This window comes from Labrus mixtus, chromosome 20, assembly GCF_963584025.1.
Source record: "Labrus mixtus chromosome 20, fLabMix1.1, whole genome shotgun sequence".
Classification (NCBI taxonomy): Eukaryota; Metazoa; Chordata; class Actinopteri; order Labriformes; family Labridae; genus Labrus; species Labrus mixtus.
In genome coordinates this window covers 15,374,701-15,392,763 of record NC_083631.1, presented here as the reverse complement: position 1 = coordinate 15,392,763, position 18,063 = coordinate 15,374,701, and the positions used below count along the sequence as shown (strand labels likewise).

At 40.2% G+C, this 18,063-nt stretch overlaps 1 protein-coding gene across 1 annotated transcript; it reads left to right on the top strand.

Moving 5' to 3' along the window:
* Positions 1 to 208: 208 nt before the first annotated feature.
* On the top strand, positions 209 to 15,141 carry kcnj19a (potassium inwardly rectifying channel subfamily J member 19a). The gene is made up of 3 exons (XM_061026848.1): positions 209 to 1,231; positions 10,064 to 10,280; positions 14,103 to 15,141. Exons 1-3 carry the CDS (start codon positions 566 to 568, stop codon positions 14,762 to 14,764), a joined length of 1,545 nt encoding a protein of 514 aa, XP_060882831.1. The 5' UTR covers positions 209 to 565; the 3' UTR covers positions 14,765 to 15,141.
* The last annotated feature ends 2,922 nt before the right edge of the window (positions 15,142 to 18,063 follow it).

Below are 18,063 nucleotides of genomic sequence, written 5' to 3'. Positions count from 1 at the left end.
CATATATTAATCTACTAATTAATTTATATTTCAATTACGTTTCCAACTGATATAATCAACCAAATTACGCACAAGAGTCAAATTGTCCATCCCACTCATCCTCTCTCTTTACACTCAAACGTAGTCTTGTATAACTCCCCCCCTCCTCTCTCCCTGCACCCTTCCCTCCCTCTTCACATAAACGCACACCCTTACACACGAACATACTCTCTCTTCATACAGAAGCTGTGAATGGTAGTCAGCTCCTCGTATTTCGCTCCGCTGGTGAGCACCCCGCCAGTCACAGTGGAGACTGAGCAGAGCGCACAGCTACAGACAGCGACCTGCTACTGTCATGAAAAATAACTGGAACTGTAGTGGATATTTTTCGTACAAACATATGAGATCGCTGCTCTAAAGGCACCGACACACACTTGATTTGTGTTTTTTATTCAAAGGATTTACTGCGCGCTAAAGTGACCATGGCACATTTTACGCACTGCAGGTAACCGGTGTTTTGGAGTCTTAAACCATCAAAACTATGGATTAAACAATAATACATTCCCCCTAATCCAGGAGAGCTCAAATGGCGGCACTTCGCAGGAAATTTGGAGAAGACTATCAGGTAGTTAACACAAATCAGGCAACCACTTTTACTGCTCCGGTGAAGAAGAAACGCCAGCGCTTCGTGGATAAGAACGGTCGCTGCAATGTGCAGCACGGAAACCTGGGAGGAGAGACCAGCAGGTACCTCTCTGACCTCTTCACAACTTTAGTGGACCTAAAGTGGAGATGGAATCTGCTCATCTTCATCCTAACTTACACGATCGCGTGGCTGGTCATGGCTTCAATGTGGTGGCTCATCGCGTACATCAGAGGAGATCTAAATCACGGCCATGACTCTTCCTACACCCCCTGCGTGGCAAATGTTTACAACTTTCCCTCAGCTTTTCTGTTCTTCATCGAGACTGAGGCCACGATTGGTTACGGCTACCGGTACATAACAGAGAAATGTCCGGAGGGGATCATCCTCTTCTTGTTTCAGTCTCTGCTGGGCTCTATAGTGGACGCTTTTCTCATCGGCTGCATGTTTATTAAAATGTCCCAACCAAAGAAGCGCGCAGAGACGCTCATGTTTAGCCAGACCGCGGTGATTTCCCAGAGAGATGGGAAACTGTGCCTCATGTTCCGCGTGGGGAACCTGCGGAACAGCCACATGGTGTCCGCTCAGATCAGGTGTAAACTCATAAAGGTAAGAACAAACCTTCTGGAAGAGTAACTGAAAAAAAAAACCTAAACTTAAACTTGCTAAATGAAAACTTATTTAACAGATACATGAAGTTAACATTCAGAAAAATTGACTAGAAAAATCAACCCATCTTCCAACTTTTAATCATTGATCGCCAAATCACTATGCAAAAATAGAAAGGCGTTCAGTGTTGTTTTACCAATGACCAAGCCCATGGCAACAGTGGCAAGGAAAACTTTTTACAACAGGCAGAAACCTCCAGCAGAACCAGACACATTTGTAGACAGCCAAGTCTTACTTTCTCCTGTATTTGATCGCACCCTTTTCTCTCCAACAATTCAGACAGTGTATTTTGACAGTGAGAGGTCAGTACAAAAACTCTTCTTGCACAATGACTGCACCTTTGACTGACAGCTGATGTCTGGAGTTTTTTTTCCTTTCATCGGAGACTTTAAAGGTGAAAAAACTGTTCACTGTGTATATAAACACTTTTAGTTCACAATTTTCCCCTCAAAGCTTAATTAAAGCAGTCTGAACTTCACAATATACACCTTGTTAAACAAAACCGGCTTAAGGTGGCATTACCATAATCCTGCAGCTGCAGCATGAGGAGCAGCCGCAGGTGCATCTCAAAAACACTGAGATAAGAGAACAAAGGCGGCAGTGTGGATGGTCAACAGTGTGTCTGGCATCGATTCCTTTTTTCAGCTGGAGACACCTGGACAGAGAGATGTTTGTATCAGTGAGTGGTTTTGACAAAGACGAGAGGCCCTGAATAAGAGAATCAGAGAGTCAGACACACTATCTCTGATCGGTAAACTCAGTGAAACAGCCCTGGTGGGAGAGAGCAAGGAGACATAAGACTACTGATTGCTTCCATAAAACATTCTTTATGTTCTTTCTTCTTTTTCTTTATTACGTATTTTTAGCACCTCAATGTTAGAAAACAGCTTTAACATTTTACTTTAAAAGGTGATATTTTTCACTGTTTAAACCATTATGTTGTGGGTTTGAATCCCCTTTAACTCTAACGAGGAACTCAGTCCATTCTGAGAGAATACGGCTAATGAAGCTCACACTCTGAAAACAACCAACAGCCCAGAAAATGACCACAAACAGCAAGCTCCACCAGCTCCTGTTTCAATTATTATAATAGAGCTTCGTTCAGCCACATCCATGTTCAATGTGCAAAATGGGCCATAAAGAAGACAAACAGCATTAGTGCTTGGAGCTTGTTTATGTCTGTGTTCTCTTCTACGCTGCCACATTGAGCACAGTGTCGGTCAGCTTAATGATGCATGCAGGCAGTGAGAGGAGAGGCAGGCAGGGAGCTATTGCACGGTCACAAGCATGGAGGGAGTGAACAGCACCCTAAAGTGATATCACACATGTATGGTGGGAATCTCGGCCCAACAGCACAAGTGGAATTTGCAGTAATAAATATCAGAAATGTGTTAAAGCTAAGAGAGGATTTTATAATTCAATGGCACCACCACCCAGAAGGAAAGAAGCCAGATTTGATCTAAATCCATCGCACTGCAAAATAATAGAAGATCAGGGGATATTTACTCTGTACATTGGCTCCACGTTCACCTTTCCCTCTGGAAAAAAAAACTAGATAGCTCTAGAGACCTCTCTGCCAACCCCACATCAGTTTGAAACTGCCTCTTTCCATGAAACACAATAAATGTAGCAGCCACTGTGTGCTTCTTAGTCATTTTTTTCCCTTTTAGCTCCAGGGCTTTGTGGTCTAATCTTATTCTTTCGCTTCAAAGACTCCTTACCGAGACAGATTTTTGTTTTCAGCAGCAGCTCTGCCATATAAAAAACACACCCAAAGAGAGATAGAATTAAAAAAAAGTGAGCCAAACAAAGCAACCATTTAGGCTGAACACATAACACACATGAGCTACAATGCTTAAAAACCCTCAGATAAAAACTTGAGGTGGTCATATTTCTTTATTTCATGCAATGCCTGCACAGAAATGTTGGTGGTGCTGTTGAACTGCAACCCTCCTCTAGTCCTGCTTTGTCATATAAAATACTCACACATGACTGAAAGATGAATCAGAGTTTGTGTAAAGGTTTTCTGCATCTTTAGGAGAGTGAATTAACAGCTTTGATGTCACATCGAACCAGATGCATATGAAATCTTCTGCAGATAACAATCTAAACTGTTTCTTGTTTTGATTCTTCCTCTAGAAAATATATTTGAGCAATTGCCCCAAACTATTGCAGGTTTTAATGTATAACTTTGAATAATACCACATCTCACATTTCCATTCTGTTTGCCGCGCTTTAAAACTTGACCCAGTGTCAGTGAACACGTCAAAGAATGTAATTGAATTAAGTCCAGAGGCCCAGCAGGTGGACATTTGGATTCAACCTTTCAGTCAGTTTGTTTAAAAGCAGGTTAGGATAGATTCTTGACTCCATCTTTTTTTTTTTTTTTTCATATAACAAAGGTTATCTTATGTAACCACTTTTGGTTTTGCACAGGTCCTGCTCTCTACTGGAAGGTTAAGAAGTTGCCCTTTTCCAAATGCAACACAGTGTGTCAGCTTAAAAGAAAGCTCAAGTTTGTTTTACTGTCCTGCTTTCGTTCAGATAAAACTGACAATTGTGCCCACTGAGAGCTGGCTGTATTGGCTTCTAAACAAACCCTGGTGTGGTACAAACAACTGGACCCAAAACTGCTAAAAAAAAAAACTGCGAGGGTCAGTGATCCACAAGAGCTTAAATCTACAGAACTCTGTTACAGTAAATAATGAGGCCTGTTAAACTGGAACGCGTTTGCCAGCTGTGTTTTGACCAGTATGCTGGTGTGCCAAAGCTCAGCTGACCTGATATGGATGTTCACTAGTTGGCTACAGACAGCAGAAAGAGAGAGAGAGAGACAGAGAGCATGTGGCAGCTGTCATAATCAGTCCAGACCAAAATCAGATGAAATGCAGCTTTGCAGGGCATCCATGACAGCCTCAGAGGGCATCCTGGTGGAACATCTGAGCTGAAAATATGACTCAGGTATATCTGGTAGAAATAAATTGATTGGAAGTGATGGAAAGTTGGGGAAAGAGTTGGGGACACTCACAGTAAGAGAGGGGAGACATATGAAGAAGTGTCAACAGATTTTTTTTAAACATTTTTTTTATTGTATGAGCGGTGGTGGCTTCTATTTCAGAGACTTACAAGGGAGAGAAATCCCCTTGACTGTATATCCCCTCAGAGGATTGCTACATATACCAGGCACTGGAGCTAGAATTGATTCCCCCACCCCCCACCCCCCGATAAGAATAGTGATGCAATTATACTATCAGGTTGTGGAGGGCTGGAGAAAGGCTTAAAGCAATGCAGTCACTGATTTGCAAACCCGAGTTAGAAAACCTCCAAACTCAGAGCATGCTGAAAATCACACATGTGTAAAGAATAAAATGTTTGACTCGCACAAGGAATTCAAAAGAAGCCACGATCAAGGCTACAATAAACCGTTCTATTCTTTAATAAACGTGCCTTATTAAAACTCTTGACAATTCCTTTTGACAGCACTTTTCTTCACGTCCAAGTAGGACTCAGAGGCAGCACAGAAACAACAGTTTTATCTTGCATCACTCACCTACTCTACTAAAATGTGATATGAGTGGATCTTAAACTTCTGCAGTCACCTAACCAGTATCACTCTACAGGCCTCTTCATTGGATCCACAGTCAATGCTAATCTGGCATCACCACCAAGTATCCGATGAGTCAGTTTAGGTTTTTAAAATCAAGGTAGTATCTGGCGTATAGTTTTCCCAAACATTTGATGGACAAGTTGGTGTCTTCCATTTCTATTAAAGCTTAAGTGAGCTGAAAATGTGGAAGATAATAGGTTGTAATTTGGACAGGCCACGATGCAGACATTTTTCCCAACAGCAGGGAAGAAGTGATGCAGCAGAAGACTCAGTTAAGTGTGAGATCAGCTGTCCCAGTAATGCCAATGTATGCTTTCAGGGTGATTAAAACTAGTAAACAACAACATAGGTAAAATAACTCTTCCGCATTATGGGCTTTAAGATACGCTTTTGGAGAAGAATATTTCAATGCTGGCCAGATGAAAGCCCGGGTCAAGAGCTCTGTGGTGGTGAAATTAAGAGGTTATTTGTCTTGTTAAACAGTGAATTATAGAATCACAGGTATAAGTGCACATCTGTTAAACAGGCAGCTTCCATGAGCTGCATTTAAATAACCAGTTAATGACGCCAGAACAATTAACATTTCAGTTGTATCAACTTAATAATTAGTTTGGTTGTGTGAAAAACATTGTGTGGGTGATTGTGAAGCAAAGAGAGGAACACAGTCAAAGTTTAACAGGCTGTGAAGGAGAAAATTAGCCATGGTTTTGCCCATCGTTACCAGACGTTGACTTAAATGACTATTGGTTTCTTCCCCAAAACAAAAAGATCAACACAGAAAACATGTAATATTTATGCCTTAAGATGTTTTCAAGGCAGATAAGAGTGAACATAAGCTATACTTTTATCGCTTCTGTATAAGTTAAGAACTGATCAAAATTACAGTTAGCAAATGAAAACTCTTTGCTTATTGCTCGTTTGTTTTCATGCACTTTAGCTGCAGGTTGATAAAGTTGAAGAATTTTTTTGGACCATTTTAGCCTTTAGCTTAATAACAAAATATCCCTTTGTATATTAAACCATACGACTCATCAATAATTCCAACAACATTCTTCACTCGGTGTGCCTTTACAGGCTACTGAAATCTTTGACTCGTGCATTTGTTTACATATTCCTAGTTTGTGAGACTGAGGAGAAAACGATGCAATCAATCACACAAATTGATCTGGACAATTCATCTTACCTTTTCCCTGCAGGACTGGGCAAAACACTGAGACTGGTCGGACCTTTGGAGATGTTCAGACAGTATCAAGCACTGTGAAAAGCCACATGATTGTCATTGGCTTGATTGTCAGTCGGCCTGATTACCCATAAGCACCCTGTGAAAGACAAGTGATTGATGGAGACATGGCTGAGGGAGTGCTGTTCACTCGGAAGATTAGACCACTTTGGGTCAAAGCAATGATATTTATCACCTGTCTTCGTACATGAGCATCATTCACATCCCCGCAGTGTTCCTTTTGTGAGTGTGACACAAAACCAGCTTGTCTTTTTGAATGATAATGAGCAGTTGGCTGGGTTGGTGAGTCCGCAGACGAGATGAACAGAAATGTGTACAGTGTTTTTGCTGCAAAATCCTTAAAAGTTGCAAAGTAGAAAAACTAGAAGAAAAACTAGTAGAGCAGAAAAGTACAAAAACAGACTCTGTATGGATGCATAAGAGCTTAGGGAGAAATCAGTTAATTTCTTGGAGTGTCAAAAAAAAAAAAATTGTAGACAAGCTCCACTATCTGAGGATCTTCGGCAAGAAGAAGCGTGGGAGAGTGCCAGAGGCCCTGTGTAAGAAGCTTTGCCTTTCAATTTTTGCATACAGTCATCCATCTTTTTAATCTTAAGCGACAAAGACAGGGAGTGAAAAGAGGAATTTCCCTTAGCTAGCATTAGATAACCCACATGGAGACGTGATGCCAAACGGCCTGTGAGCATCTTACAAGTGAACAATACCCCCTGACATGAAATCATTCTCCTGCAGCATAAACCTTGTTGATATGCACAAGAGATAGAAATAGATTGCCATGTTTTCTGGCAATGCAAAGCCTGTTTACTCACACTTCATTCACAGTTTGCGTGTCGGGGGGGATAAATCTACCGGCAATGTCAGTGGGAGGTCAGGATGGTTGGCATGTATGGCTGCAGTACAGTAGTGATCTGACTGGGTGAATGAGATTAGGCTAACAGAGATGTACAAGTAAACCTACTGAAATCTAATTTATTTATGAATGAATAACGTTCACTCATGCCCCAAAACCTCAGTTAGTCTTATAAGTCTTTATATTTATGTAATTGATGCCAAAAACAATTTAATAAAAGCCAGCTACAAATCTTCTGCTATCAACTTGGATTAGAATTATTCTGACATAAAATCTCATAGTAGTCTGGATCTCGTATTAGTGTGTGTTCTGTCTCCTGATTTATAAATCTGTCTTTACACTTAACTCCACCCCTGGAGGGTTTTGACTCCACATGCTGAAAGAGAGATAATGTGCTTTATTTCTTCAACCTACAATCTCAAAACACAGGAGCAGAGACACATAAGGAATGGAGTAAACCGTTTATAGTCTATAGTAATAGAGGCTGATATTATGAGAGCATATGCTAAGAAGTTCATCACCTACTTTGTAAAGACAAGGATTAGAAAAATAACTCCAGTGACTACTCTAAAAATCACTTTGTAACATTTACATGTAAATCATGACTTATTAACACGATGCAAAGTGCATGTAGAAGAAGACGGAAGCCTTTCTAACATTGTATTGAAATTGTATAAATTTGGTTTATGCTACAAAATTATGCAGCGACATTAAGAAAAAGATTGTGGTTTGGGCTCAAATAAGTGCTTATGTCACATTGTAACCTAGCCTATGTAAATAACATTAACTGGTTTAGGTGAGATTGTATAGTTTATATGATGTAGGTTACTTTACATAAGGTAGGTTCTTTTAGAAGAAAAAAAGGTCATGTGACCCTGAAGATTAGGGTAATTTTAGTCGTTCCTTTCCGGTCTTTGTAAGTATACTCTGAAGTTTTCCTCTCTTCATAGCAAACATTACCTGAGAAAGTGTTGTGTTTTTTGAAACGTATCACTTATTCATTACCCTAAATCGACTGTTCTAATGTAACTAAGAACATACTGTACGAACAACCACATTAACCAGGAAGCTACAGGATTGTTACATTTTGTATTATTGTAGAAGAAGTGACCAGCTCTACACAGCAATATGAGATCAATGCCAAACAATAAGCAGGACACTGCTCATTGCATGTAACCATCGAGGTTGGATGTGAGACCCTGTTTAAAGAGAACTCCCTACAAAATGTGTCGGCTGTAAACCTTAAACATTCTGCCTGAGAGTGTCAGATTGTGAAGAGAACAATAGCTGAACTAGCTGCTACAGCTGATGGACGGTCCTAGCAACAGTCACTATTTCAGCCTTAAAAAGTGGCAGCTTGTAAGTACAGATGAGAAGCCTGCTTTGTGTTCTTGTGTGTCCCGTATCTTCTGGATTCATTGTGTCAAAGAGACAACGACTTTCAATAGTACATCAGGATTTTCTTCGCTGAGAATACTGAATGTCCAGTCTAGGTAACAATGTGTGAGGCCAAAATGTGTAGCAACAGAAAGTGTGAAGTTATCCATCTTTCTCAAGTTTTCTATTTTATTACCAGAAGATCAAACTGATTCAGTATTAAAGGCTGAAAAAGGAAACTGCCTGTGTGGGAATAATGTGTCGATTATTTTAAGATTTCGAACAAAAAGAGCCAGAAACAGGAGAAAGGGTTGTAGAGAAGGGGGTGGGAATCTGTGTGGGAGATCATTATGAAGCTCTGTGTGGTGGAGGCTGGATGGTTTGTGTGTGTGTGTGTGTGTGTGTGTGTGTGTGTGTGTGTGTGTGTGTGTGTGTGTGTGTGTGTGTGTGTGTGTGTGTGTGTGTGTGTGTGTTTGTGGGTGGATGGCAGGAGGCTGACGCATCCCAATTATTGGTTGGAGGTGAAAGAATGTAGAGAAAGGAAAAAGTAAAAATGTGTTTTTGCTATAAATTCTTCATGAGAAAACTGGACAAAAAATTGTTTTTGTAACTTTGATGTTAATCTTCCCCTCTGAAAGAAAGGCAAAATTATTTTTCATCCTTTTTATACCATTTTTGCAAAACAAATAAAGGTTTTGAATATTAAGAAACACAAAGTGAATTTATCTAATCTGCTCCTTATTATCTCAAATCTGTTCATCCTTTAAAAGAGATCTTAACCTTTGAGGGTAAGATTAGTTTATCTCAAATGATTTACCTTTTTAGTAACTGTATTACAGAAGCCTGTTTTAGCAGGGGTGAATCTATATGGAAGTATTTCTTGTGATTTATATCATTAGGCTTCTGAAAAAGCTGCCTAACCCTTTCATGTCAGGAAATTGAGGGGAATTCGCAGTAAAAGGTAAAACAGACATTAAAGTGAGCAGATTGATTAGACAGAACGAGACACTCAAAAGATGAACTACATGCAGGACTTGCGGTGTTGTGCTCCACAGTCATCTGGGCAATTAAATACTTCCGCACCAGTTAACGCTCTATGGGTAGGTCCTGTCCAAACACGGCTGTCTCACATGTCCGCCTGCAGGTTCTTCCACCAATCAATGTGAAGTGCCAGGTCTATGGTCAGTGCAAACATAGCACAGCACGGATATTTGAGAAAGATGAGATAGAAGGAGAGAGAGAGAGAGCACCTTCCATCGCCTTAACACAAAGGTAGCATGTATTTGAAGAATCACTCACACAGGACAAGAAAGTTCAGCCTACATAGGGCTGCATCAGTATTCACAATCAAATACTTAATTATTGATAATATCTCACTATAATTAAAAGTATACTTGGTGTTCCTTCTGTCACTGATTCCTGTCTTTTTTTAACGTTTTTAATTTTTCTAATGTGTCGTGTCTGTGAAAGGGTAAATTCTCACAATTAATTTTTCGCCTTTTATTTGAGTTGAGAAGCTTAAAACTGAAGATTTATTACTTCTTTCATGAGATGAACAAGCAACATCAGATCAAGAGCTTTTTATTCTCTGCTTCATGATTACATTTATCTAATCCACTGTTTTCCTTTTTTTGTATATTTCTTTCTCTCGTCTTTTGTCCCCTTCCCTCTTTCTTCTTTGATCTACTGTCTCTTCAGTCCCGTCAGACACCCGAGGGCGAGTTCCTACCTCTGGACCAGTGTGAACTGGATGTTGGCTTTGGGACAGGTGCAGACCAGCTCTTTCTGGTGTCTCCTCTAACCATTTGCCACGAAATCAACCCCAAGAGCCCCTTCTTCGACTTATCACAGCGCTCCCTCAAGAACGAAGAGTTTGAGATAGTCGTTATCCTGGAGGGCATCGTGGAGACCACTGGTGAGGGATATCTTACAGAATAAAACTTCCTACCACCTCTTTCACCTTTTAGATTTTTATTTTATTTTTGTATACCCACCTCCATCCCATTCACATTGCTTCTTTTCTTCACTCTTCACGCTCTCAATCTAAATGTAAATTCCCTTCTTAATAACTGCCCACATGCATCACTGTTTAATAGATTCTCGTAATCTAAACTCTGTGAAATCTCATTACACCACCTGCCCAGTTTTGCAAACCTAAAAGATATGGAAGCAAAAAAAAAAAAGGAGAACGTTACAGGAGAATGACGTCCTGATTGAATTACAAGAGATATTTTATTACCGTAGAATTGGTTATTGCCCATCTTGGGCATAATAAAGCTTGTGGTCATAGAATGTCACTTTGACAAATGAGCAAGCGGTTTTAAGTTCCGCTCCGTTTTTCAGATGACAGCAGAGAGAGGTAGTAGTTCTTAACCTGTAAGACATTGTTATACAACACTGTTTCCTCTGTTGAATTCTTAAAGGATTATTCCTCCCTAAAGTCTGATACAAATAACTCAATCTTCTTTTCTTTTTTGGCTCTGCCTATATCAATCCCCCGTAACGCTCAGTTTGCCTTTTGTCGTGGTAAAAAAAAACACACAGAGCTGAATAGGCTTAGAGGAGGAGGGAGGGATCAGCAGGGAAGCGAAGAGCGAGCAGGCAACACGGTCTGTGCACTGTTGATAAAACCATTAAATCAGGGCACAGCCAAAAGTTTAGAGTCACAGTGCTGTGGCTCTCAGAGCTGACGAGTAGAGGAGGGAAAGCCCTGGGAGTGTCACCTTAAATCTGGATGGTTGTCTTTCAAACTTACTCCAGTCAAAGCCCTCACAGTTCAAGATGTCTTCTCAAACAGAAGGTTCTAGTCTGATCTAATTGGAGCTACACAAACTTTACTTTGATCCTACCTTCAAAGAGAAATATACAAGTCTCAGTCCAAAATAGAATAGAAAAACAGGATAGAACATGTCTTAATTTCCCTTGCTTTAAAAACAATCAATCAGTTAGTCAATCTTTAATTATATAGTGCCAATTCAAAACCAATGCTTTCTCAAGACACTTTACAAAAAGAACAGGTCTAGACCGTACTCTTTGTTGTAATATTTACAAAGACCCATCATCAATCTTCCATGAGCACAGCACTAAGCAACATTTAACAACGTTACAGTGGCAGAAGAAGACATACTGCTTTTTAACAGGCAGAAAGATTGAGCAGAACCAGACTCATGTTGAACAGCATCTCCCAAAACTGAGGGCAGTTTAGTAGCTCTTTGTCAGGGGCAGCAAAGGCAACACAGAGATATACTTACATATATATATATATATATATATATATACATATATATATATATATAAGTGTGAAACGGTAGTCACAACAATAAACAGTAAAATGTAATAATTAAACGGTCTCAGGTTCTCATTGGCTAAAGTAGCATAGGAGAATTAGACTGAAGGTCCTGATTGGTCAAATGAGGTGTCATTCAAAATGTCAACGTCCTAAGCACAGGAAAATCTTTTTTTGCTGAATTTGAACTGGATGATTTGACTGAATGACTGGAGGAGTAGCCTAGCCTACAGTAGACCTCTAGACGGGAAGGAGAATGACTCAGATAGACTTCTTTGGTTGTCTGTGGTCTGACAGATACATAGATTGTTGCTTCTGTGCTGCTTGGATCTTGAAATGGTTTACATGGACAGAGTCACTAGAACCAAAGCTTTCTAGCGATGTGGCATAAGTGATATACACAGAACAGCAGTTTTTTACATGGCGATGATCATGAGAAATCACAAAGACGGCCCTACGGGTTAATTAAAACATTAACGGGATTAACTGATTTTAAAGTTAACGTCTTCTATAACAGATAAACAGTTAATCTAGTTACATTTTTGATTAACTGTGACCACCTCAGCTTATTGGTTAGGTTAAAGGAATTACCATATAATCAACATTGATATTTGCTTTCACATGGGACTCAACCCCTATCTCTTGGGTTAATGTCTTCTGTTTGGCCCATACATCGTCCCCCATCCACCACCCTGGTGGAATTTCTTGCCCTTAATACAAGTCAACTGATTTCCTTAGAGTGGGACAGCTTGAGCAGGCTGTGAGCATGGGAAATAATTGAAAGCCAGATTCATTTCAGACACAATCTAAAGGGCAATCGTACGTAAATCATAAGGGACGTGGCAAGGAGTTGGTATTCCATGACCTCTCACAACAAAGATAAAATTCTTCTTTAGGAGGCAGGTTCACTAATATGCAGATGACCCAATCCTCTCTGCATGTGTTTATTGCAGGGACCAGATTCAAATATAGCCTCACAAAAAAGGCAGGAATTATAATGAACTCAGTAAACAGTGCCACTGAAGGCTACTGCCAGAAATTTTACATAAGGTTTTCTTCAGCGACACCCTGCTCACTAGCTGCCAAGTGTTTGCATAGTTCTGCTGAGGGCCTTTATTTTCATGCAAGATTCAGTAGACATTAACCAGTTTGTTGATGACCCACATGTCTTTTAAGCTCATAACCCATAACATTCTTCTGCAGAAATATTATGTACTTGTGTATAAAAGTGTATCAAATCCCCTGGTATGAGAAAGAACTAAGAACTATCCTGAGCTAACCCACATAATTAAAGAAAAGCTGCTGGCTCGTTAAGAGTAGAAATGACCTTTGTGTGGATGTAGGACTGTTGAAGGCTTTCTCTGGATGAACATGACTACAGAGCCTGGAATAGCATCAGGCTATGACATAACACTGCAAATATCATCCCTCAGAGGGACGGGATCAGACTCCTACTCTCCTGCTAAGTGAAGTGTTTAACAGAAAAGCTCAGATTGAACCACAGCCACTGAATCAGAAAACACATGGATAAGTGCCTATCGATCGCAATGGGACCTCTGACAAGCTTCAAATGTCAAGAATTGCATGTTTACAAGAGGTCATATGGGGGAAAAATACCTGCAAGCATCTTTGATACAGCAGATGTACAGGATACGAAATTTCAATAAAGTTTTATTGCTTATTCATAAAGCAAGGATTCATCCTTGTTTTACTAACACAAAAACAATAACTACATAAATGGCAAGCCATTGATTTGTCAATAGATGATTGTCTTGGGATTGCGTTCACGCCAGTACAATTAACAATCAACACCACAAGCTACAATGAGGATGTGTAAAAGCAGGGCCCATGCCTCTTGCCATTGATGTATTGATGGCAGGATGGTGCTTGGTGACTGCTAATGAGGTTTATCAGATTCAATCTGCCAATTATCACAAAACAAGCCACACTGATGACAAGCGTCACTCACCTTTCCCCTGTGTTACTACAGCCCAACATGCTATGTTATAGTTATAGCATGTTATAACAGCATTGGTCTGACCTCAAAAATGATTTTTTCAAGAAGGTATCATTAGTGCATATTGTAATTACATAGCATGTCACATAATTGTTATTCCATTTCAAATCAGAGCTGACATCGTCTGGTTATCCAAAGACAGTAATAACAATCAGGATTGTAGCCTTTTAGCATTGGATAATGGTTACAATCCTTCACTGTGGATTTACTGTTGACGCGGTATTTAATTCTCCACTACTAAAAAGGACTACATCGTATGTTGCACGAGAATGAGCATGAAGCAGAGATTTAAAAGCAATAAGAGAGAGCAGTGCAGTAAAAGGGATGGGAGGGAATGTCTTTCACATTCCCGTTCATCAGCCAGTAATTGTTTTGTGGGACCTAAATCCAATTTATTTATATATATTTATTGCCGTGCTGTCACTCTCTCATAGGTATGACATGCCAGGCTAGGACTTCCTACACAGAGGATGAGGTTTTATGGGGCCATCGCTTCCTGCCGGTGATGTCCCTGGAGGAAGGCTTTTTCAGGGTAGATTACTCTCAGTTCCACAGCACATTCGAGGTACCAACACCTGCATACAGCGTCAAGGAATACGAGGAAAAGAACTCACTGCCCTCCCCTGTATCTACTCCCACGCCTGCACTGACTGAGAGCCACGGTGCCAGGCGAAACCGTGTGTTTTCTGTGGATTGCATCAACACTTCAGAGGAAAGGGGTCGTCATGGGGGCATTGGGGGTCGTCTGCCGAGCAAGCTGCAGAGGATGAGTTCATCAGGGAAGGAGGACCTGCAAAGGAAAGTGCTTATGCTCAGCTCCCAGCACTCAGAAAAGGCCTGCAGCACAGGAGACCTGCCCCTTAAGCTCCAACGCCTCAGCTCATCACCGGGACCTGAGGCGGAGAACAGGCTGCAGCTCAAGTCCCTCAAGGTAGGCTTTGAACCCATGACACAGTCGACTGGAGATCTGTACCAGCACAGCTTAGCACCAACACTGTCCCCTGCTCCAGTCCCGATGCACAGCCCACTTCTTTCAGGCGGAAGGCCGGAGGACAACTTACCTGCGAAGCTGCGGAGGATGAACGCTGACCGCTGAAACCCAAACTGTTGCAGCCCACAACAAAAGACTCTGAGAGACGGACGGAGGAAGACTAAGGGATGTATTTCGCATTGGGAGGGTTTGAAATGGGTACAAATTATTTATTAGTTTTTTCTTGACACACAATCTTTACTGGGATTACTGTGATTTTTGTGTTTCATAGCAGAGGTATTCACGCAGGCTTTATTACACATGATACAAGGAAACACAAACTTCATGCTAAATTTCCAAATTTGATGAATCTGCAAGAGTTCATGACTGCACGTACAGACTATATCCATTGTTCAATGTATGCACCACTGAAATGAATTGTCAACCTTAGTTTTATCTTAATATAAATTATATTAAAGAATGATAATAAATGCTGAGCTTTCTCTTCCTTGTGATTATGTTGTCGTCTCACACAAAAAGTGTTTGGTTTATTAACTCATTGTTATTAATGCAACAGCTGTGCCTAATGTCAATAAGTAATCCAACAAAGCAATTTATTTTTAATTGGCTGTATCTTTGCAAGGATAAAGTGTGTCAAAGAGAGGGAGGTTAACAAGCTGGGCTGCTTCAGAGAGAGAAATGTGAAGGGTGTTTATTGGAAGATGGTAAACAAATGTTTCTGGAGAGGAGGTTTCTAAGGCTGAGTAACACAAAGAAACAGTAACAAAGTGCCTCACAATTAAAACATGCACAATCAAAAGACAGATGGATAAAATCCCACTCGATATCATTACACATCAACTAAAGTTTTGATTTTGTTCTTAAAGTAGATGGGTTTAAAAATGTATTTTTGAAGCCCTGATCCCCTCAGGCAGGTCATTTAATGTATATATGGGCCTGCAAAGGCTTTATTAACTGTGTTCATCATCTGAATTGTGAAATTTCAAGAAACAACTTGTTAAACGGAAAAGAGCCAAAACACATCTGATAAGAAAATGAAAAATAGATTATGCTTTCTTACGTACAATTTATTTTGGAGCACTTAGTGTAGTATAAGTTTTTGTATCAATAACCAGTGGGATTGGAAATTTACATTGCAGCACATTCCCCCGTACCAGACCTCTGTCAATTTAACAGAACAAACAGAAAGCTGAAGCCACAGCGCTAAACTCAATCCATTAATAAACACACCAAAATGCATGGATGACAGTAAACAATAAGCCTCATCAGCACCACACAGTCCGAGTATCTGAAGCACTTAGAACATCTAAGCCTTCATTCCACCACAGCAGCAGCAGCAGCAGCAGCAGCACAGAGGCAGGAAAATCAATGGGAAGAGAAGATTCCTGCTTCAACTGCACACTTGAGGAGACCTTCCCCCCTCTCATTAAGAATCTGCAGCCTCCACGACCACCCACTCATTTTTCACAGAGCCTGGACTGTTCCGTTTATTCCTCCCTTTTAGCTTTGCGTGTGTGTTTTAACATTAACACACTCGACATGTGGTTTTTCACCAGTCTCTTCACTGCTGAGTTTGACATGCAAACAATTACTAGATACAGGGTCATTAAAAAGAAGACATCTGAGAACAGATAAAACAGAGAGACATCAACCACTCATTGTCGTTACACCCAGATTGTTCTAAGCTCTACTTTTTTAAATGTTTCAAATGAATAAATACAAACTAATTAAAAATGTTCATGATGATCATGGAGATCAAACAGAATCCTATTTTACCCCACTAGGCCTATGTGATATATGTAGAATAAGGATGTATAGGCTACCAATAGGAGTTATTTTATAAACTTATACAGCAGTTACAGGGATGTGGATGATGAATTCGAAAATTTAAAAAATATATATAAATTATTTGTAGATGTTGGCAACAAACTTTCCAGTAATAGCCAAAGCTTTATAAAAGTGAATATAATAAAAACAGGCCGTTAGAACTAGCTTAACTGCTAGCTTAACAGTTAGCATTAGCTTGGGGAAAATGTGAAGACTAGTTTAATCCTAAACAATAAGAAAACATCTTTATACATTTTCTTATTGAAAGATTTGACACTTCCTCATTGCCTGCCCCATCTTGTATTTCAGCATTTACAGATAGCATGTGTAAAAAAAAGAAGGTGGTTGTACAAGTAGGTTTAAACCAAGAACACCAAAGGTAAAATCACCACCTACTGTAATGTATCTTTGTTTGTGTAAGGTAAGTGGTTAGCATGAAATCAAAATGTCATTTAAGATATAAATACAAGTTAAATGTATGGTTAATGTACAACATTGCACTATATATCAATATACTAATAAGACATTTCATAAAGAAGCCCTCAATATTGTCCCATGGCTCAACATTTGCCCATGGCTCCTCAGCAGTTTAATCCAGGCTGTTAACAATTACCCTCCCAGTCAGGTGAACGAATCATCAGTTTCTTTTTTAATTGCAGTGATTAATTACACTTAAGTGTCAGGTATTACCAGAGGACAATCCAAATGACCGATCTGGTGCTTACTTAATAATTTCACAACCTCATCCTACTAGAAATCATATATAAGTCGCTGACACCCATCACCACTGAATTAATGTTATTATTCTCCATGTGGCAATGCAGTTATGTAGCAATGACCATTAGTGTGTGACAACGGGAATTATTATTTCCCGTGGAGCCCTCATGGAGTTCTCGCTGCAGGGACATGCTCTGCAGGGCACGAGAGGGGAGGAGACAGAACAAATGCAATTAAGGTCCGAAGAATTTTTTCCCCCTGAAAACCCAATTATTAGTCTTCTCTGCAGGGAAGACAGGGTGATAAGGGTCATTTTGTTCTTCCTAATGGAACGACAGGACAGCTGCATGTAATGATGGGGTCTCTTTTTATTCTCTTGGCTTTCACTCATTGTCCACATCAGTGTCACACTTCTCTCTTCACACACACACACACTGAAGTACACTGAAGGAAGAGCATGATTAAAGTCCTTAGAAAGAGTCTGATTAAAAAGTAAAAGACTCCTCTCTGTCTGAAGATGGATTTCAAATGAGGTCTGAGAGAAAGTTCCCTTGCTGTTGCTCAAGGCCGCGAATTGCAGGATTGAAAAGATGGAAACAAAAGGAGTGGGGGGGGGGGTGTCTGAGGTTGAAATGCATTTGAATTTGTGCGATCGTAATTCTCCAAAATGCATGCCTGCGTGTGACAAGTACAATTTCATAGAAGAGGTAGCGTCAGACAAACGATTCGTCAGCGAAGGAAAACTGCTTATCGAGCATATTGTGTGTCGAGCGGCAGTAAAAAGAGCAGAAAGGAAGTAAAAAGAAGAAGGGGAAAGGGAGAAAAATAGATAAATGGAGCATAGAGGGGAATAATAACTC